A 22,658-nucleotide genomic window follows, 5' to 3' on the forward strand; every position below is an offset into this window, starting at 1 on the left:
AACCGTCTGTAAGTTGTTAGCGTCTTAACGACCGTTCCACAGATGCATGTTCATTATTTGTTTATGGTTCATTGAACAAGCATGGAAAACATTGTTTAAACCCTTTACAATAAAGATCTGTAAAGTTATTTGTAATTTATACAAAATTATCTTTAAATAAAGAGTCCTGAAAAGGGACGTTCCTTTTTTGGGGGGGGTTATGAAATGAGATTGACACCGCAGATATAAAGATCTTGCGCAATTTTTACTTCAATTAAACTAGCTACTTATAGTTACTTATACAGACAGAACATGGCCAGAAGTTCTTAAAAAAGTATGTGTATATAAATAATTTTGAGTTTTGTTGTTTATTCTGAAAAACACTTGTATTGTTTCAGGGCAGAGGGCTTCAAATGTGGAAGTGACAGCACCAAGGCCATCTTCAGGTGAATGAAATAAAACAGGATTCTTCGACCTGTCACTAACCATCCATCAATATCAAATTTGCTCACTGCTGTCTGTGTAGTAATAGGACATCTTCATGCTACCTCTTATTTGTGATGCTTATAGACCCTGAAACATACCGCTCTTGAACGCTCATGGTATCTAAAGCATTTCGTGTCTCGCAGTCTTTCCTTTTTTCTCTCAGTCTTTGAAGAGGTCACGTGGACTTACACGGAGATGGAAAATCCAATCCTGCAACCTTAATGAATGGGAAAAGGCAGTTGGCGTGATAGATTTTGTTGGTTACGCTTGCTTTCCAGAGCTTCAGCAAATGTCACGTCTTGTTTGGGTTCTTTTATCAAATGCTCACACTGGGCGAGACACAAAAAAATATTTGGATATTATCCAAAACATAACTTGAGAAGCAAAATATGAAAATTAAGAAGTTTTTTTTTCAGAGAATGTATATTGAATTTATATTTCTTACCCAACTGGTAATTATTATTATTATTTTTTTAGCTTAAATATAACTAAATGTAATGTGGTTCATGCTTGCAACAAGAAAAACTCAATTTGTCAATTGACTAAAGAAAGGTCAACTTTGTCAGGATGGTCCCAAATCCCACCCACTACTACGCACATAAATGCAAACCCATCTGACCCTAGGCAGCGCTTTAATAAAAACTTTTATGTTTGAGCTCATATCTCTGCAACCGTAAGGGCTAGAATCTAAATTATTTGTGTCTCTGATTCCTTGAGTCAAGCCCTACAAAATAATTTTCATTTCCGTCTATACACCATTTAGAATTTTTTGACAAACCTAAAAACATTTTTTAACGCCTCCTAGACCGTTAGTCCAATTGGCACAAAAAATGTTTTACATCATCTACAGACCCCCCTGACAAAAATGTATCAAAATAATTTTGATACGTTAAATAATTTTGAAGATACTAATGATACAATTCCTTCGGTTTAATTTAAATAGTAATTGATCAAAATAAACTCAATGCAAACTCCAAATGTAACCAAACACGGTATACATAGTCAACAGGACATTTAGAAGGTGTCAGCAAAATTTTGTGTCTAACTGTAGTCTGGCCACAGCCCGAGTAACCACCTTGAGTAATTACTCAGCCGCTTTATTATTGTGCGTGGAATGTTCAGAGGTTCAGCGTCCCCCTCGTGAACTGAAGAGGCGCCGAAGCGCGCTTCAGGCTTACGAGAAGTTTCAGCTGGATCTGGGGAGAGAGCGAGCGATAGGGACGGACCCGTCTCTCCAGATCTATGCGAGAGCCCCACGATGAAAGAGTGAGCGCTTGCTCTTGGAAGTAAGCGAGACGAGTGCAAAGCATTTTGACTGTAAACAGATCGCAATGCTCGCACCCGCCCCGCCCCAAAGCAAGAGCAGCATGCTCTTCCCCCAAACACACAAAACAAAACTGGAACACACACACCGCTTGCTTTGTTTATCAGTCATTATTTTTCTTCTTTTTTTTTAAAGAAAAGAGAAAGAGAAAGGTTTCTGCGCACTGCCTAACAATTTTAACTTCTAACAGAGGAAAGTAGAAAGTTCTGACAGTCAAGATGCACAACACACACAGAATGATCTGAAGACAAAAGATCTGACGATGCACCTGTGGCGCATCTATTTATAGTCCTGCTACAGGTGCATCCAATGATGTCACCAGCAGAGGCTATAAATTCTAGTCAATTTCATTGACGTGTTGCACACATATTCACAGCTGGTCACTCCGAAAGACGTTACCAAAGTGCTAAAACGGCGCAGCATTAAAGTGTAGGTTTTTGATAGGGAACACTGATAGGGGTGGTCATGAATAGCTCCCATACCAAATGTGGGGTTTTAAACATATGTCCTAAAATCATGGGGTTGGTGTTTGTGGATTCTGTGGATCATGAGGATTTTAACAATACCAATTTTCCCCATATAAGCTATATTGTGAAAAAAGGCCAATGAGAGTTGGCAACCAGTATTTGCATGTCCCGCCCCCGGACATACAGGTATTTAAGCGGCGCAAATACGGGAGTTCATTCAGGATTTTTCTGAGGAGCCGGAAATGGTCCGGCCACAACAGTGGCTCGGCTCAGCGACGTGGCAGGGGAGACACAACGTCTCGTTCCCTCCATCAGGGAACGGAGGTTACATACGCAACCTAGACGTTCCCCTTCTGTCGCTCTCTCCACGTTGTGTCAGAGAAGCGACACTAGGGGTCCACTTATAAAAGTGCCATGTGCTGAGCCGTGTACGTGAACTGTTGATACAGGAGCGAGCAGGTATTCTTACGTGCAGGACGACCAACTGTATCAGGCTGCACGTACCCTTCCCCAATGCCCCATTTAAGCCATCAGGATTCCTTATCGTTACCCTGGAGGGGAACAAGGTGCTGGCTGCCAACCTGGGAACGGGCCAAGCCTGGCCGGGCCTCTTTTCTCTCTATGTTTCTCGCATAGAGCAACTAAGGCCGGGGCCCTTACACGCATTGAGGGAAGGGGGTCTTAGCCCTTATTCAGGGCGGAGAAGACCCTGCGGAGGCCACGCCTACCCGAGAGGGGAGGCAAGTTTAAGTGGCAAAACCATCAGAGGCCTGCTTAGGGCCTGTGTGGAAAAGTCGGTGCGGTGGTGGATCCAGCCTCATAGAGGGGGGAACATACAGCACGGCAGCCGAGGCAGCCATGACTGCCTAAGGGAAACACAGGAGTCAGCTCGCCAGAGGGGACAGAACCGTGGTGTTACACACAGGGGGAGTCCGAAGGAGGCCTTACCTGTGGATCACCTATACCAGTACAGGGTAGCTTGCGGTACCCGCAGTGGCTTGGGTCAGCGAGTTCCTCCGCTGAACTGCGACCCACGAGGGCTAGGGAGGAATCGACCAGTGTCCCAAACCTGAGATCTCCTGGGAATGAAGGTGCACTGTTTCCCCTGGTTAGGGGGAAGGGCACTAGGTGCAATCGATTCACCCGGTCAGATCGTGGGCGTGCCACCGAGTTCTACGGGCTCGGTACCTGAGAAAACACGGGACGATATGGACTCAACTCGGAGATTGTAGAATCTCGCAAAAGTGTTAGGTGTTGCCCAGCCCTCTGCTCTACAAATGTCTGCTAGGGCAGTGCCCCTAGCCAGTGCCCATGAGGATGCAACACTCCTGGTGGAGTGAGCTCGGACTGCCTAAGGGATTCGGACCTGCAAGGGGGGGAGCACGGCCTGGGTATGATAAGCCAGGAAAATGGTGTCAACAACCCAGTGGGCGAGTCTCTGCTTAGAGACAGCTTTCCCTTTCTGCTGTCCCCCAAAGCAGACGAAGAGCTGCTCAGAGCGTCTGGTGCTCTGTGTGCGGTCCAGATAAATACGTAAAGCACGTACTGGACACAGCAGTGAAAGGGCTGGTCTGCCTCCTCCCGGGGCAGCACTTGCAGGTTCACCACCTGATCCCTGAAGGGCGTGGTAGGAACCTTGGGCACATAGCCCGGTCGCGGTCTTAGGATCACGAAAGTATCTGCCGGACCGAACTCCAGGCAAGCGTCGCTAACAGAGTACGCATGCAGGTCCCCGACCCTCTTGATGGAAGCGAGCGCGATCAGCAGGGCAGTCTTGAGAGAGAGTGCCCTGAGTCCAGCTGAGTCAAGCGGCTCGAACGGGGGTCTCTGGAGTCCCGTAAGGATGACCGAGAGATCCCAGGAGGGGAACAGGTTAGGCCGGGAGGGAGTTATCCCTTTTAGGGCACCTTTTAGGAACCTGACGATTAAGTCGTGCTTACCAAGAGACTTGCCGTCTACCGTGTCATGGTGGGCCGCGATAGCGGCGACATACACCTTGAGGGTGGAGGGGGACAGCCTCCTCTCCTGAAGAAACACGAGCACTGACCTAACTGCGCACTTCTGCGGGTCTTCGACTCAGGAAGAACACCAGTCCGTGAACAGATGCCACTTTAGAGCGTAGAGATGCCTGGTAGAGGGGGCTCTGGCTTGATTGATTGTATCTATGAAGGTCGGTGGTAGGCCGGCTAGATCTTCCGCATCCCGTCCAAGGGCCAGACGTGGAGGTTCCAGAGGTCTGGGTGCGGGTGCGGGTGCCAGAGCATGCCCCGTCCCTGAGAAAGAAGGTCCTTCCTCAGGGGAATTTGCCAGGGAAGGGCTGTCGTGAGGAGTGTGAGGTCCGAAAACCAAGTCCGGGTAGGCCAGTAAGGGACTACCAGAATGACTTGCTCCTCGTCCTCCCTGACCTTGCATAGCACCTGTGCAAGAAGGCTCACTGGGGGGAAAGCGTACTTGCGCAGCCCCGCAGGCCAGCTGTGTGCCAACGCGTCTGCCCCGAGGGAAGCCTCTGTCCGGGCATACCAGAGCGGGCAGTGGGAGGTTTCTTGGGAGGCAAACAGGTCTACCTGAGCCTTGCCGAACCGGTCCCAAATCAGCTGGACCGACTGGGGGTGGAGCCTCCACTCTCCGCCAGGCAAGCTTTGTCTTGACAGCGCGTCCGCTATCACATTGAGGTTGCCGGGATGTGAGTGGCGCGTAGTGACTTCAGTCGCTGCTGACTCCAAAGGAGGAGACGACGGGCGAGCTGTGACATGTGGAGGGAGCGTACTCCGCCTTGGCGGTTTATGTAGGCTACGACTGTGGTGCTGTCTGTCCTGAAAAGGACGTGTTTGTTCCGAATTAACGGGAGAAACTTCTGCAGGGCCAGAAAAACAGCCAGCAGCTCTAGGCAGTTGATGTGCCAGCACAGCGGGCCTCGGTTCCACCGGCCTGCGGCTCGCGCCCGTTGCATACTGGCGCCCAACCCAATTTGAGGCGTCGGTTGTGACCAGAACGCGTCGGGACACCTGCTGCAAGGGTACTCCTGCCCTTAGGAAGCAGAGGTCTGTCCAGGGTTTGAAGGTTTGGCGGCAGGCAGAGGTAACTTTTATGTTGTGCGTGCCACGGCGCCATGCTCGTCTCGGGACTTGAGTCCGGAGCCAGTGCTGAAGTGGTCTCATATGCATCAACCCCAGCGGCGCGGCCGCCACAGAGGATGCCATATGCCCCAGGAGCTGTTGGAAATGTTTTAGCGGGACCATGGGGCCTGGCTTGAAGGAAGCGAGGCATTTCAGCACTGACTGAGCACGCTCGTTGGAGAGATGTGCTGTCATTGGGACTGAGTCTAACTCCAGACCGAGAAAAGAGATGCTCTGGACCGGGAGAGCTTGCTCTTTTCCCAGTTGACCTGAAACCCCAAACGGCTGAGGTGGCTGAGCACCTTGTCTCTGTGTGCGCATAGTAACACTCGGGAGTGGGCCAGTGTGAGCCAGTCGTCGAGGTAATTGAGTATGCGTATGCCGGCTTCTCGGAGCGGGGCAAGAGCTGCCTCTGCGACTTTCGTGAAGACACGAGGGGACAGAGACAGGCCGAAGGGGAGGACTTTGTACTGATACGCCTGGCCGTCGAACGCGAACCTTAGGAAGGGGCAGTGTCGAGGGCGAATTGAGACGTGGAAGTACGCGTCCTTCAGGTCTACCGCTGCGAACCAATCTAGATGCCGGACGCCAGATAGAATTTGTTTCTGGGTGAGCATTTTGAACGGGAGTTTGGACAAGGTCCGATTGAAAACTCGCAGGTCCAAGATCGGTCGTAAGCCGCCGCCTTTCTTGGGTACAACGAAGTAAGGGCTGTAGAAACCCTTCTTCATTTCAGTTGGAGGGACAGGCTCTATCGCGTCCTTTAATAGAAGGGAGGCGATTTCTTCGCGCAGGGAGAGGGCATGTTGGCCGTGTACTGCGGAAAAATGTACGCCCACGAAGGGCAAACTGAATTGCGTAACCGAGTCGAATGGTCCGGTGCAGCCAGCATGACGGGTTGGGCAGTGAAAGCCACGCCTCTAAACTCCGTGCTAGGGGCACCAAAGGGGCGGGTTTTTTGGACGTACCCGGCGGGGCTTCGCAGCGGTGCGGAACAGGTAACGCGGCGTCGGGAGGCAACGTGGCGTCCCGAGGCTCTGGTGCTGAGAATAAACCCCCCGGCGGGGGGCGGGTTCGTGACTGAGGAGGAGGTCTGATGTTGGCGTCCTCTGGACTCATCTGAACCGGCCGGCCGGGGAACAGTTGTGGCGCTGAAGGCGGGGACACCGCGTCCATGGAGCCGGGACTGTTGAGGCCTGAAAGCAGAGTGCCGTGAGAACGGCATTTGCGGGCCATGTGCCCCAGAGACAAAGGAAATAGCTCTTTTATTGAGAATTTGGGTACCGCAGCCCGTGTTAGGGGGTGCGGCAAATGAAAAAACAAAGGATTCTCCTCCCGGCCCTCCACCGGGGGACGGAGCGGTCTTACCACCTCCGGAGCTAACGTCTTGGGCTCTGGGTGTGTTGTCTCAGGAGCGCCTGGGAGCCTTCCGGGTCCTCGAGGGGGTCCGTGAGACAGGGGGCGTGAGCTTCCCACGGTTTGATCGACGCTGGGGCTGAGAGCTGGGCCCGGATTGAGGCGGAGCAGAGGCTTGCCTTCTGGCCGCGGGAGGACGCCCTCGGTGAGCAGACGTGGCATGGGCCGTGGCGGCAGGCTTGCGGCGAGGCATGATGTGAGAGATGGCCTCCATCTGCTTCTTCACCATGGAGAACTGCTGGGCAAAGTCCTCGACGGTGTCGCCGAAGAGGCCGAACTGGGAGACAGGGGCATTGAGGAAGCGAGTCTTGTTGGCTTCACGCATCTCGACCATGTTCAGCCACAGTTGACGTTCCTGGACCACTAGCGTGGCCATCGCCTGCCCAAGCGCTTGCGCTGTGACCTTCGTCGCTCTCAGGGCGACGTCGGTCGCTGAGCGCAGTTCCTGCAGCGTGTCGGGATCAGGGCCACCCCGTGCATGTCGCGTAGTGCCTTGGCTTGGTGGACCTGCAGGAGAGCCATGGCATGCAGGGCGGAAGCGGTGCGTCCGGTGGCGCTGTAGGCCTTCGCTGTCAGCGAGGAGGTTGCTCTACAGGTCCGGGAAGGGAGTACGGGGCGACCTCGCCAGGTGGTAGGGGTACCGGGGTATAGATGGATCGCAACCGCCCTATCCACCTGGGGAATCGCCTCGTACCCATGGCGCGCTCTGCCGTCGAGGGTGGCGAGGGCGGACGAGCCTGTGGCGATGTGACGAGTGGAGAGGGGTGCTCTCCACGAAGACGTCAGCTCGTCATGCACTTCCGGGAAAAACGGGACCGGGGGGGGCGAGGCTGTGAGCGGCGCCCAGACCCCAGGAACCAGTTGTCCAGGCGTGATGGTTGTGGGGAGGATGAAGGGTTCCAATACAAGCCCACGCTGTCGGCTGCCCGGGAAAGCATGTCAGTCATCTGTGCGTCAGCCTCAGCCTGGGCGTGCAGGTCCGAAAGCGGCAGCCCAGGGGAGTCCTCAGCATCAGATAACCCGCCCTCCGAGCTCATCTGCTTCCATCGCAAGAGGGTCGGCAGACTGGCTGTGAGGCGAGTCACCACTGCCTCGAGCACGGACGGGAATCAACGAGCGTGTCGGGGTGCGGGTGGTCCGAGGGGCGTACCCGGCGGAGCTGCACTCGCTGCCATCCCCAAATCGCCTCCATCGCCTGGAGTGGCTTGCTCATGGTTGTAAGCAAGCCGCGACCGCAACGTTGTCATGGTCATGTTCTCGCAGTGAGAACATGAACCATCCACAAACGCAGCCTCGGTGTGATCGCTACCCAGACACACGAGACAGCGCCTGTGGCCGTCGGAAGCGGAGAGCACTCTACCGCATCCAGAAACAACACAGGGGCGGAAGGGCATCTTTAAAAAGACGCGTCCTTAAAAGGATGTTCAACGCCGCTGTGTTTTGCTCTTTTAGAGGAAATTACTCTTTTAAATAAAATCACTCTTTTAGGGAAAAAACTTGTGAGAGTTTTTAAATCTGCACTGTCGATGCGCCCAGGGGCAGGAATGCACAGCCGTGCAAACAGGAGAAAGCCGCTGTTGTGCGCCGTAGAATCCAAAAACATGCAGCAGAGGGATAACAGGAACTCGGTGTGTACATGCAGCAGTTGCAGACACGACCATCGGCTCCGAAGAAATTTTCTGAATGAACTCCCGTATTTGCGCCGCTTAAATACCCGTATGTCCGGGGGCGGGACATGCAAATACTGGTTGCCAACTCTCATTGGCCTTTTTTCATAGTCCAGAGGTGAATATTGGCGCTCAAGAGAGACCCCTTGTGTCGCTTCTCTGACACAACGTGGAGAGAGCGACAGAAGGGGAACCATGGTTTCCACAAAAAAAAAATGTTTACTACAATACCACTATAGTAAAACAATGGATAATTAATGTGAGGGAACCCAAAACAATTGTGAACCCAAACTGTTGTGATTTTACTTACTGAAATATTTATTTCTTAAAATAAATGTTCACTAAGGGGCTCTGTAAGATTGCGTTGCCAAAATAGACTAGTTTCGTATGCTTTGACAGAAAAGGTATATGCAAGTAGGAAAGATTCTGTATTAAAGAAGCATGGTAATAGGGGCTTTCAGTTACAGCCTAAAAATGGTGTGCTTTATTTGATATGTATTTTCATAATTCACAAATCATAGAGCATGCGCAACCCTTTATATATAACACGTTGTGAACTCCTTACATAGCCTGCTCCTTTGCATTGTTGAAAAGTAAATGCAACATGCCCTATTTGATTTGAGATGAGAATAAGAATTACAGATTAATCTTTTAGCGCCTCCAGTATCTACAGACTCCCTGCATGGCCATATACAGTTTCCATGGAGACAGAAAAGTCCAGAATGCACTGTGGCTTTGGTGGATTTTTTCACGGCTGGATCTGGCATGAGTACTTGAAAGGGAGAGAGAGCCACGAGCAGTAACCAAATGGTTGCTTTGTAATTTCCCCTAATGCCAGTCTTATAACTCAACATCTTCCACATTTGCCAACACCCACCTTAGCAATGCATGCTAGCACCAACACTTGATCTGTTAGACTGGATGTTAGAAACAATCCACTGCCAATTAGAAACAATGGACATCACTCAGTCAAATGACTCACACAGTTGAACATTGTTCACTATACTGTTCACTATCACTACACCATACCTTACGGAGCTATTTCTACCTGATCTGACCCTTACAAATGAGTTGATGGTGTAATCTAATGTAGTCAGATTGTTTAAGTAATATTAAACAATATCTTGATGATGTTTCGACATGTATATTGCCAATTAAAGTAAAATGATTATATAGAAATTTAGAAAATTAATTTAGATGTTACCACAATGCACATACTTTTTAGTATTGAAGAAGTTATATTAATAATCAACATTTCTCTCAACACTGTCTGTCATCTTTGATCCTTTTTCTTATTGACATCAGTTCAGTGCATTCAGGTATTGCCTTATCAGTGAAGAATACTGCCTTAAAATGTCAGGTATCTTAGTGGGCAGCATAATTCACGTCTTCATATCTAGAGGAGGCCTATATAGTTCTTTCAAATGTTGTCTAGGTAGGCAGGTTTTGGAACAGGTCTTGTGTATCTTCTATTGGTCTCTAAAATTTCAGGGAATTTGCCAGAGAGGATTGATTCAAAAAGACACACGTTTGAGTCTATAGTCATCAGTTTGAAATATTCTTTTTATTCCAGTCCGGATGGAAGTTATCTGGCAGCTGGCTCTGCAGACGGTGCCTTGTACATATGGAGTGTGAACAAAGGAAACCTGGAAAAACGTCTTCCTGCCATGCACAGGTAACTCCTCAACATAATAGTTTGTTATTTCTGTATGCAAATGCATATTCTTGCCTTAATGGCTATTGTTGAGAATAAAACTGATAAAATAGCATTATTCTTATTACCTTGACAAATCTGTGCCTGTTGATTTAACAGTTGTTTTGGTTCATTTCATATTCACTATTTTATAATGTATAGATAACCATCATGATAAAAGATGGTTGCTGCATTTTTCCAGTAAAAATATGATGGTTGCTGCACTTCAAAACATTTCCTTTAAAACACAATATATTTACTTGAAAAGCCAAATTACTCTATTGTTTCAGGCATAAACCTCACTATTTGTTTATAATTATCATTATAATTTATATTAATCACTACATTATAAGCATTTTTATGAATAATAGTGCATTATACTAACAAAAACGTTTTAAAAAGTTCCATAGTTCTACTACCTTGACCTTTGACATAGTATTATGGCAATAACATGTTTTTTGTAAATTGTTTTGGACATGTACCATTGTAGTACCAAGGATATTCTTTTTTTTACCTTGAAGTAAAATAGTACATGAATATGGTAATTATATTCATGGTATATATCAAGGTTTCATGGTATTACCATCCGATATCATCACTGTACAATGATACCAAAGTACTTATAATCCCAATTTTGCATTTAACTATTGAGGACTTTGCCTCTGAAGTGTAAATTTGGTAATTTAAAGGAAATACTCTGCCTTCAATACAAGTTAAACTCAGTAGACAGCATTTGTGGCATAACATTGATTACCACGAAAATGTATTTTGACTCATCCCTCCTTGTCTTTAAAAAAAAGCAAAAATCTGGGTTCAAGTGAGGCATTTACACTGGAAGTGAATGTGTCTAATCCGTTAATGTTAAAATACTCACTGTTTCAAAAGAATAGCCACAAGACATAAACAATATGCATGTTAACATTATTTAAGTGTGATAAAATCACTTACTAACCTTTTCTGTGTAAAGTTATGGCCAATTTTACTACATTTTCATGACAATGTTATGTCAACAAATCCTAAAACGACTGTAAAAATGATCATTTAAACAACTTTACAGCTCAAATTATACATTTCTAACAGAGAAATTAATGTTTTTTATTATAAGCTTAACATTTCTGCCTTTAAGCCCTCTAAAAATGGGCATCATTCACTTCCATTGTAAGGATCTCACTGTAACCTTGATTTTTGCTTTTATTTAGAGAATAAGACTATCAAAATTTTTTTGTGGTCAACAACATTATGTCCCAAATGCTGTCGATTGAACTCAACTTGTACTGAACCCGGAATATTCCTTTAACTCAAAAATGACATTCTTCTTACAGTTCTCCAATAAGTGCAGTGGCTTGGTCATTGTCGGGCGAATATGTTGCAAGTGTGGACAACAGCCGTCGAGCTGTGCTCTGGAGTGACATCTGAGACCGAAGACAAACAACAGAATTTATCAACTGAAATCACTCCTGGATATTCACTCAGGGATGTCATCAAAACAGCCTTATTGGGTGGGAAATCTCACACTCTGCACTCCCTCATCAACAAGACTATTATAGTGTGTGACAGTCTGTTGCTAAGAAGCCTCGTTGTTCATAAGCACAAACAGATGTGCTAATGTTACATAGGTCTGGCAACAGTGGCGTGGAGCTCTGGGTTTTGTTATGAAACCTTGTTACAGATGCATTTCTGTTGCAGATGGTGGCGAAACATTTGTAAGCCTTCATCTCACTTGACATTTTGTACTGTAGTTGTTAGCAACTTTGGAATTTGACCTCTCTTTGAACTCTTTTATAAACTCCTTTTCTATCAAAAGGAAACATGAACCAAATGAAGCCAACCATTTTTAAGACCAAAACATTTCTGAATACGTGGAAACTCAACCCTGGCACATATCAGTCCTATTTTTAGAACACAAAACCCAAAACTTAATTTTGAATGCCTGCTACAAGAAGGACCATTGTATATTGTAACATACGGACACTGAGATTCTTAAATGCAATACTATATATAGATTATGTGGGAATTTATATATAATTATATTGTATATAATTGAGAGGAATAGTTCAGCCAAAAATGAAAATTTTCTCACCATTTATTCACCCCCATGTTTTTTTAAAATTCTTACTTTCTTCTGTGGTGCACAAAAGCAGTTATTTATAGCAGAATGTCCAAGCTGCTCTTTTCCATACAATGAAAGTGACTGGTGGCAAGCAAGATATTCAGTAAAGTCTTAGGGTGCTTTCAGACCTGTAGACCATTTGCTTAGTTCCGAAATGGGGACTAAATTGTTACAATGTTGTATTTTCTTCTTGGTTCGGTTCGCTTTCACATGGCAACATTTAAAAATGACCAAAACTATGTCAAAGTCACATGTGAGCAAACTGTCCCCTTATTGGTCACTATGTTTGGTTGCTGTTCCAGGATTAAGCTCATCCATTGATATACCAGTTAAAATTATATTCCTGTAAAGTTTCCGTCATGGTTATTTTTATCTGTCAATAAAGCTGTGTACATTTTCTTTTTATTTGTCAAAAAGTTGCTAACGCTGTCCTACCAGTGTTCTGACGCTATCCAAAAGAGAGAAACAATCATACTAAAATTACAAAAGTTTTAATATAGTTGCCAAAAGGCTATAGCCACGTTTTGATGATGAATTACAGAGAAGTGCTGATCTATAGATTTACACCTCAGTTATGTTCATGGTTTTTATAGGGATATTGTTTGGTCCGTTGTGTCGGTTTGCATTCTCACCACAAGCAAACTGCCACAGAGTTGGTTTGCAATCGATCCGAGACCGCCCGATTGTTTTGGTGTGGATCCGAGTGCAATTTCCCTGTTCATATATGCCAAAATGAACCGAACCAAGAGAGCAAAAGTACCATGTTCCGAAACAAATGCTCTAAACGAGCCAGGTGTGAAAACGCCCTTAAATTTCAGTCTGTTCATCATACAAAGCTATTGTATGGCTTTAGAAGACATTTATAGTGTCATGCTATTTTTATGATGCTATAATTGTGCTTTTTGTCCTTTTTGGAGCTTGACAGCCCCTAGTCTGCATCCATTTTCATCATAATGAAGAGAGAAGCTCAGACATTCCACTAAATTTCTAGGTTTGGAACGACTTTAGGGTGAATAAATGATGTCCGAATTTTCATCTTTGGCAGAACTATCCCTTTAAACACAGCCTCAGGGAAGTGCTTAGTTATATTGGATTGACAAGCTTTTTAAAAATGAATGAGAGGAAAGCTTGCCCTCCACCATGCTCTTTAGCGCTGTCATAGAGACCCAGTATGCTCACTGCTAAACTCCACTCTGATTAGCATTTAAAAGAGCCCTCTGTCTGATGAGAATCACACTGCGCCACTCTCACTGACTTTGAAGACCGAAATGACTGCCACCAGACATCACACAAGTTCAGCGTAATGCAGATTGGGATTGGCGTGATTTCATTTGCTGCCTACATTTGCATGTTAACTATGTTTTAGATGAGGAAAGTCTAATGCCCATCTTATTGCTTGTCAGCTTGGCTCAAAATATTGGAGTGTGGAATTCTGATATTTATAGATTCAACACTGCCTCTGTGCTCATTGCTATGATTAAGTAAGTGCCACAAAAATCATTACAATAGATTTATCTTATAATTTAATAATATATTAAAGGTTGGCTGTCTTGAAGAACATGTCATATGGGTCATATTTCACCTCAAAAATCAAAAGACATTTTTTGACAAAGAAAATGAAATGAAAATGTTTTTGTACCATTAAGAATTTGTGTTGTGGAAAATGATTTTCATGACCATTTATAACATTCTCATTATTGTAATGCATCCAAGATGTTTTACTTAGTGAGATTTTCTTGAAATCAGAATAAATTAAAGGCAGTAAAGCAAACATGATGTAAATACTTCACAATTACAGTAAATGCATCTGCATTAGAGTAATGAGAATGAGATTAATTTGCATTGCAGTAATGATAATTGTAGGGGAAATGAGTTTAATTATTATATAATAATGCATAATACCTTAATGGTCCTAAAAACAGGCTTCATTTCTCTGCAAAATATAAATATACTAAAATACTATTCCAAATAACATACAGTATTTTTCTTTTGATTTTTTGGGCAAATAAAAACACATTGTTGACATGTTCTTCACAGGTGTCATGAGATTCGTCCAAAATAATGTGACTTGAAATACTCTTTAGAATAGAAGTTTGAACTGATAAAGCCTCTTAGATTAGTGACGGAACACCTTAAACAACAGAGAAACATGTCTAGTTAACAATATTAACTATTCTAGACATTTTGAAGTTGAATAACTGATATACAAGTTTTCCATCGTCATGAAAATTCTGGAAATATAACATTTAGATTTCTATGCCTGGAAAAGTAATGAACATTTCTATAGTGAATATACACTTACTGAGCACTTTAATAGGATCACCTCTACGCCTACATATTCATGCAATAATCTAATCAGCCAATCATGTGGCAGCAGTGCACTGCATAAAATCATGCAGATACAAGTCAGGAGGTTCAGTTAATGTTCACATCAACCATCATAATGGGAAAAAATTTTGATCTCAGTGATTTTGACCGTGGCATGATTGTTGGTGCCAGATGGGCTGGTTTGAGTATTTCTGCAACTGCTAATCTCCTTGGACTTTCCCACACAAAAGTCTCTTGAATTTAACAAAAAGCGTCCAGTGGGTGGTAGTTCTGTGGACGGAAACGCCTTGTTGATGAGAGAGGTCAACAGAGAATGGCCAGACTGGTTCGAGCTGACAGAAAGGCTACAGTAGCTCAGATAACCACTCTGTACAATTGTAGTGAGCAGAATAGCATATCAGAGAATGCACAACAAGTCGAAACTTGCGGCTGATGGGCTACAACAGCAGAAGACTACATGGGGCACTTTATTAGGACCATAATGTTCCTAATAAAGTGCTCAGTGAGTGTAAATTTTTCTGCCTAAAAATATCTCATCAGCTAGATTTAGATTTTGAGAAAAACTTTCAAGCCATAGTAAATTCTGATTTGTAAACAAATTGTTCTTGTGAGCCAGTGAATTTGTGAAGATGGTACACAAATCAGTCTGAACAATTCATATTATTATTCAGCATGATCTCATGACATTTACGTGACAATGGCAACATGTTTGCAAACCAAAATGACGTGCTTCATTACACGCTTGGCTGCAGTTTTCCAGTGAAATGTCCAGCAGGGGGTGCCAAAAGCGAGTGAAAGTATGTTAATTCTGGTAATCAGACTAGGTTTTTGTGGTGAATATTTGATTGATATTTTAATGAGTAAAACCTCTCTAACCTAAAACTTCAACCTAAACATAACCAAGTGTCTTAAAAAATAAATGAGTGATGACCAAAACAGACATCCTTACCCCAAACCAAACCTAAACCTAACCGATAGTGTTTTAAAAGAAAATTCCACATGAAAGCACTTTTACTGAAGCAACCACATCAATTTGTGTTGCTTCTATGGTATTTTTGCTTCACTTTCACTCAAAGCATCCTTGGCTGGGCTTGAGGCTCAGTCTCTGTGTCCAAAGTCCAAGACACCATCAGGGGAGCTACCACGGAAGCAGGAATATGTCTGTAAATGTAAGTTGGTCTTTAACACAACCGTTAATTTTTTTTTTTTTCCGAACGATGCATTAGAGTAAACGTTTTTCGATATCATAACATAGCAGGGTGTGAGTAATAGAGTTAAAAACACCTGTTTCTAAAATCATAAACAGCCATAGTACCAGTGATTCGTGTACGTGAATAAAACGCACAGTTGTTTTAGCACCTCTAGTGTTCATTTCATAAGGAAACTGCAGCAAAACATAGAAAGCGGCATGTGAAACTCAGTTTGCAAAAATGTAGTTGCAGTAACGTTTATTCTATGCAACTAGGTTTAGCAAATTGGTCTGAATCTATATGATTTTCAGTAATCTGAAATTACTGAAACGGTCATGAAAAAGTCAATTTCATTGGTCAAAAATGGTGGGGTATACCCTAGATATACAATGAAATTAGTTTGAATAGCAAAATTGTGCACAGGAAATAAAAATACAGGGAAGCTTACATGTTGCACTACTTGGAGGAATAGATTTCAGATTAAATGTATACAGTATTTGTTTACCCCTAAAAGGGACATTTTATTGTTTGACGAACACGTTTTCTTTTATTAATTATATTATTACCGCTGTAAACTTCAAGAACCCTCCCTTTCCAAATGTGGATTGTTCTAGTAGCACAGATATCAAGGGAACAGCTGTATATATGTTAACAACACACCCACTTTTGTAAAACCACTTCATATTTTTTTTTTCTTCTATGTTTTCTGAGGGAAATAAACAGAATAAATTATAGGATGCCATAGCAAACTACAGAGTAAAAATCAAAACCAGAGAGTTTGACAAAGTGGTTAGGAATGCAAAGAATAAAAACAAACATTCCAACAGTTTTGGTTGTAAGATCCAGTTTCCAAAAATAAGGTACAAAATAGGGCCTGAAATTTCTTTTTCAAAAATAAATAAGATAATGTCATTGTCAACCTCAGGCAGGTCAAGCTAAGTATTATGAGTGGATTTTCTATTTAACTCTTGCAACCCTGTTACCAAAATTCTGGACATGCCTGAATAGAATTTAAAACTCTGATTTGTGTGATTTTAATAGATTATTCAAAGGTGACAAGGTTGTAAATATAGCCTAAGCTCTCATTTAGTTTGGGCTTGCTAGTTTGGACAAAATGTTGGTTTTTAGTGATTGATAAGATCATATTTCCCATAAATTAAAGACAGATATTTGCTTGAACATTTATTCTCGCAATACCTTGATAACAGGGTTGAATATTTGCACTTGACGAATGCAGTCAACACAAATGTGTGTGAAAAAATTAAGAGAAGGGGCTGTTTAAACCAGGCTAATTTTCATGCTACAATAATTCTGTTAGTTAGTTTACCTAACATATCTAATAGTTCAAAAAAAGGTAAAAAAAAACAGGGTATTTGTATCTAAAGCTTTAAGAAAATGTAACTGGACACCAAAGTGTACCTTATTAGTGGAAAGTGCTAACTAAGAACATTTATTAACATGTATTTTTGTCAGACTTTCATTTTTAAGTGTTGCATGTTTTGCCATAAGTAATGATGCTATGGGTATTGGTGTTTGTAATGTTTTGTCATATGTCATTTGTAATATATTTGTGTTATTTTTAAACTCAGTTCAAGAATCCTAATGTTCCTTTTTAAACATCTTTTAATTGCAGTGGCTATTTGACATGGTTTGCAATTGCAATGTATTTTCCTAAGCTGAACTGGTAAATTCAACATGGACTCATGACAACTCGTAATCATTTGTTGAGATGGCAAAATCATAATATATGGTACGACTTGGCTCACGCGATAAGGTGCGACTGTTAGACCAACAATCAACAAACAGAATTTAAAATCAATACAATACCGGTGTCAAATTTGGCTAGCCTCCAACACATTATTTTAAGAAAGGAAACAAATGTGGGCCTGTGTTGCTCAGCGAGTATTGACGCTGACTACCACTCCTGGAGTTCTAGAGAGGGTTTAGTCGCATGAGTTAACCTACTCATGGTCACGATTAGTGGTTCTCACTCGTGTGGTAAGTTGTGCGTGGATCTTGGAGAGTAGCATGAGCCTCCACATGCGAAGTCTCCGCGGTGTCATGCACAACGAGCCATGTGATAAGATGTGCGGACTGACGGTCTCAGAAGTGGAGGCAACTGAGACTTGTCCTCCACCACCCGGATTGCCACGAGGACCTGCTAAGTAGTTGGAATTGGGCATTCCAAATTGGGAGAAAAGGGGTTAAAAAAAAAAGGAAACTAATTTGGTTACTCATTAAATAGATTTAAGCAACACAAATCACCGATGAATGTCAATAACCAGTAATCTGCTTCCCTCGTCTCGGTCAAATCCCCAATATTGTCTTTCTTCCGTGGTACACCAAAGTTATTTCACTAATAAAATTAGGGATGTACTGATACTGGTATCATAATCGAGTCTGATACCGCGCTTATGTACGCAACATGCTTATAAAAATGCACAGATACCAAAACCGATAACGTGACGTACCAATGTACTTAGTAAACATTCAAACACAAATTGTGTCCTGGTGAGATTATCTAACCACAGAAGCTGTGATTTAATGAGATAAATATATAGTTTGCATATTCTGATAACCTGTAAGCACTTAAAATAGAGAAACAATCATAGAGATTTAGTGTTTTTTTTTTTTACATGTCTGAATGTTAGTGCCACCTATTGTCCGATCCATACCAAATTTTGCATGCTTCTATGGAATCACGTTTCATTTGTGTACTAAATTAGATTTCAATCGGAACCTTTGTTTAGGAGTTATTTGCTTTTGGGTTAACTAAGCCACACACATGTTTACAGTACACTAATATAGCCATTTTAAATAGAAAAGTTCTAAGATTTTTATAATTATTGATCTAGAAGTTCAAAGAATTGTACTGCACTAGTTGTGTGAGGGTTAAGTGAAAAACCTAGGACTTTTTTTTTTTTATCTAAAATGTTTAACAAAAAATTTGATTGACACCTATGATTCTTGAGGCAAAGTTGTTCAGAATGAGGAGATCTATCATATGACATGAATAACGTGTCGGTGTGAGACATTTCAGAATAGAGCTGTTCAGCCGTGACGTCAATTTGTAGGCATACCCAGAAGTCTAATTCGCCATGAGTTTCCTCTAATGGGGTTTTTGAACTTATGAGTAAAATAAGGTCTGTGGTAAACATTACTTTATGATACGTGAAGGTTTTGTTCTACAACGTAAATTACACACATTCTTATCCCAAACATGAAGCCATGTTAAATTGGATTGTGGTATGACTGTGTGTAATTTATGCTGTAGAACAAAACATCCACGTATCAACAAGTAATGCTTACCACAGACCTAACTTTACAGCCCAATTAGAAAAACCCATAGGAAAATACAGCGGGAACCCATGGCGAAGTATCTTTCGGGTTTGTGGACTACAACCAGAACAACTCTTTATACAACCATTCACACGCATGTAAAACAAGATAGCACAAACATTTATAATTGTTATAGCACCACTTATTGTCCGATCTCCATAATAAATCAATAGTAATTGTATTGTATTCAAGCAATATCTCATTTGTGATGCTGTGCTATGCAGGACTTTATTTGGAAAAAATAACTCCAATTATGCTGATGTTCTGTGCATAAGCACTTCATTTGATTTAAAATAGTACAATATAATGTTGAAAATAATAGTTATATTTTCATGAATTCATTTATTTAAACACAAACTGTTGATAATGAGATATGAGATAATGTTGATAATCAGGTATCGGACTCTGTATCGATACCAAAAATGAAGTTTCGGTACTCGTACTCATTAAAAAAAAATAAAATGGTAGCCCTAATTAAAATCTTGGTCAGGTTTAGGCTTTGGTAAAGAGGTTAGACTTTATGGTTAGGTTTATGTAAGGGGTTAAACCTAGGAAAAATCATTTTAACCTTGTTCTTTGGTTCCATTAGGGAGTAAGTTTTACGTTTTTGTACGAGCCATTTCGTTCAATTTCACCAACTCTTACTATTATTACAACTTGTTATGAGGCCAGGTTGGGTAAGTTAGCCACCAACTTTTCAAAAAGACATGATAAAAACACTAAAAATAGAATTAGGGATGCTTTTCCAATGAATAAAACCATGCCATCAATGCTTTATGCAGCCGAATTTGTATTTATTGCACCCACTGGAAGTAGTAGGGGGTTCTCCAAATAGAAGAACAGTTATCAAGGCAACAGCTGTACAGAATATCTGTTAACACACCCACACTTATAAAAATGATTAATAGTTTTTCTATTCTTTCTTTCTTTCTCTTTCTTTCTTTCTTTTTTATTATTCTTTGTTGAATGGATATAAGTATTGAATTATTGCACCCTTAGGGAGTTTGGAACAGAAATGTGACCACTTAAATGATGTCAGTGTTAAGATGTAAACAATGCTCCATCCATTGCAGCAGTGACAATGTGCGTTTGCTCATTTCATGGCCTCTGTGAATGATGACGAGCAGAGAATATCTACTCAGCGATGGAGAATATCACCCACTCACCTCGCCTGCGCACATACCCTCACACATCCAGAGAGGAGGGGAGAGAGAGCGACTGTGTGTGCGTGTAAGAGAGAGAGAGAAACAGAGAGAAAAAGACAGCTGAAGGGAGGGAGGTAGATCTGGTAGACAGACAGTGTGAGGCAGCGCTTCCCACTGGATAGCAAACGGAAGCTCTCGACCCTTTACGATTTTCCCAAAAGCCTTTATTTTTTTATTTATATACATTCCCATCTGAAGGACACTTAATTAAACTGGTACAAGACAGCCAAGGAAGACAACGAGGAATAACAGGCTATTGTTTGTTTTATTTGGGAAAAGGGGGGGTTGCCTTTTGGCAAGCGGTCATGGAGATGCTCCTGTAATTGGATTCCACTGGAAAGCGCTCAGACCGCAAGGAGAGCTGCTTAAGTGACAGCGGCTCTCTCTAGAACACAGACTGAGTGCACAGTAAATTCTTTTTTCTCCCTCTCCCTGTTTTCCTCGGCTCTACCTTCCTCTCTTTTTCTCTGCAACGTCTCCTCTTTTTTTTCCCCCCAGCAGAAGAGTTTTGGTGGAACGTCTGTCGCAGGCAGATCTTCACGATGGGTGATAAAGGCACAAGGTAAGCAGTGTGTTTCAGATGGATTAGCTGGTGTTGGAGAACTGTAGGGTTTTGCAATATTTCATTGTGAGGGCTCTTCATTTTCAGTGCTTGCTGTGTTTGCAAGAAATGCAACTGGCCAATTAAAAGCACTGAGGCTCAATGCAGCCAGCATTGCATCCCAGTATGCATCTGTATCCGTAGCAGCTTTGGGAATCCCAGACTAAGTTTATTAACTCTGTATGGTGTCCACTACAGTGGACAAATCTTAGTTTTGGGTGATTATATTTGACCCTTAGCCATACTGTATTGCAGTGGACATATGTGTAACTCAACATATAAAGATAAATTTTTTTGCATTAATATATTAACTTGGATTTTTTATTTATGTATCAGAGGGTTAATTAAAAATCAGAGATTCCAGAATAATGGTCTTTAGCATCAATATTTAACCACCTACTTCATTATGATGAAGTAATATAAAATATATATATATTTTTTCTTACTAAGCATTATTGTCTTGTTTTCCAGTAAACATATATAAACCTATAAATCTAATTTAGTGATATTTATGCTTAGAACAAGAAAAAACTTGACTCAAAGTGAGATCAAGTTTTATTTTTATAACCCCATTGGCAAATAGTTTTTCTTGTTTAAAGCATAAACCCCACCAAATTTGGTTAGATTTCTCTGAAAACAAGACATTATCTAAATTCATTCTGCTTCAAGAGTAATTACTTGTGTTTAATTGAAAGGACGGTAGAATTGGAAAGTGGAGACAATAGGGGAATGAGATTGTGACAGTGTACAGGCTGAATTTAAACTTGTTTCCCCTTGAGCGCATGTAATGCTGACTACGCCACAACTCTAACATAGAGTTCACCTTTAAAACAGTGGTTCTCAAGTGGTTTTGCTTCAGGACCCCATCAAGTGGCAACCCAACACCAAATTAGTTTATTGTACAAAAGTAACCTGCCCAAATAGAATCATGTTACTATAACTATGGTTATGCTAAATAATTTTTATGTGGCTCAAAGGACCAGGTACGAGTCATAAAGAGCACGCGAGTAGGCACGTGAGCCGAAAGTAGCACCATAAATTGACATGGGTGTTCAGCAAGTACAGTTATGATCTCTCATTTGCTTTTTAGGCACAACTGATAAGGTTTAGTTTTAAGATTTAGTGCAGGGAGGTAGTTTTTGTTGATTTAAAACGCCTGCATAAAACCCTCATCTGTTTGGATGAACATTTAACTCTCTTAACATTTAACTTCACCTTGGAACTATCAAAATACATGTTATGGCCAACGTAATTTTATTTTGCAAAAAAGTCCCAGCAGTCATGTAACTTTCCTAACATCAGTCATCTAATTTTCACTGCAATTCTCACCACAATGTCAATTATTTTTCCGCCCCACGTTGAAATGCCCTGACCATTAAAATGTGAGCTTTAGATTACGTGTCAGAAGCCGCTGCAGTTCCTAAAACCAGCCGTACTAGTGGCGCTAAAGCACAGAAAGTTGTTTTGACCAACAACATTAGACGCTGAAGGAACTCTAGGAAGAAGTCCTGAAGCAGCAGTGAGGATATGTGTTTCATTTGCATCAAATGCCTTAAAACAGAATTTTCACATATGTGTTCTCTGTAAATTGTTGCATCCCTTGCATCCCCTTTAAAAAAGAAACTCTGATTTTATGTGTATTGTTTTCATAATGTATTCCATATTGCTGCATTTTTTGCATTTACATTTAATCTTGTGTAAGTTCTCTTATATCTCAAATATAATACATATTGCAAC

General features: G+C 42.3%; 2 protein-coding genes across 5 annotated transcripts in view; both read left to right on the forward strand.

Annotated features, from left to right (window-relative positions):
- LOC127629437 (protein Atg16l2-like) overlaps positions 1-19,882 on the forward strand; it is a 66,356-nt gene extending 46,474 nt beyond the window's left edge. The window contains exons 16-18 of the mRNA XM_052106527.1: positions 378-425; positions 10,029-10,130; positions 11,471-19,882. Coding sequence (XP_051962487.1) covers positions 378-425; positions 10,029-10,130; positions 11,471-11,564 — 244 coding nt within the window. The 3' untranslated portion in view covers positions 11,565-19,882. The remainder of the gene's footprint in view (positions 1-377; positions 426-10,028; positions 10,131-11,470) is intronic.
- Positions 19,883-20,333: 451 nt separating this feature from the next.
- Positions 20,334-22,658, forward strand: part of LOC127630156 (beta-arrestin-1) — a 69,114-nt gene continuing 66,789 nt past the window's right edge. The window contains exons 1-2 of one of the 4 annotated variants that reach the window (XM_052107620.1): positions 20,336-20,728; positions 20,819-20,882. In XM_052107620.1, coding sequence (XP_051963580.1) covers positions 20,863-20,882 — 20 coding nt within the window. In that variant the 5' untranslated portion in view covers positions 20,336-20,728; positions 20,819-20,862. Of the gene's footprint in view, positions 20,883-22,658 lie in introns of all 4 variants that reach the window. The other 3 variants (XM_052107621.1, XR_007968829.1, XM_052107619.1) reach the window with 3 other exon arrangements.

This window comes from Xyrauchen texanus, chromosome 36, assembly GCF_025860055.1.
Source record: "Xyrauchen texanus isolate HMW12.3.18 chromosome 36, RBS_HiC_50CHRs, whole genome shotgun sequence".
NCBI classification, from domain to species: domain Eukaryota; kingdom Metazoa; phylum Chordata; class Actinopteri; order Cypriniformes; family Catostomidae; genus Xyrauchen; species Xyrauchen texanus.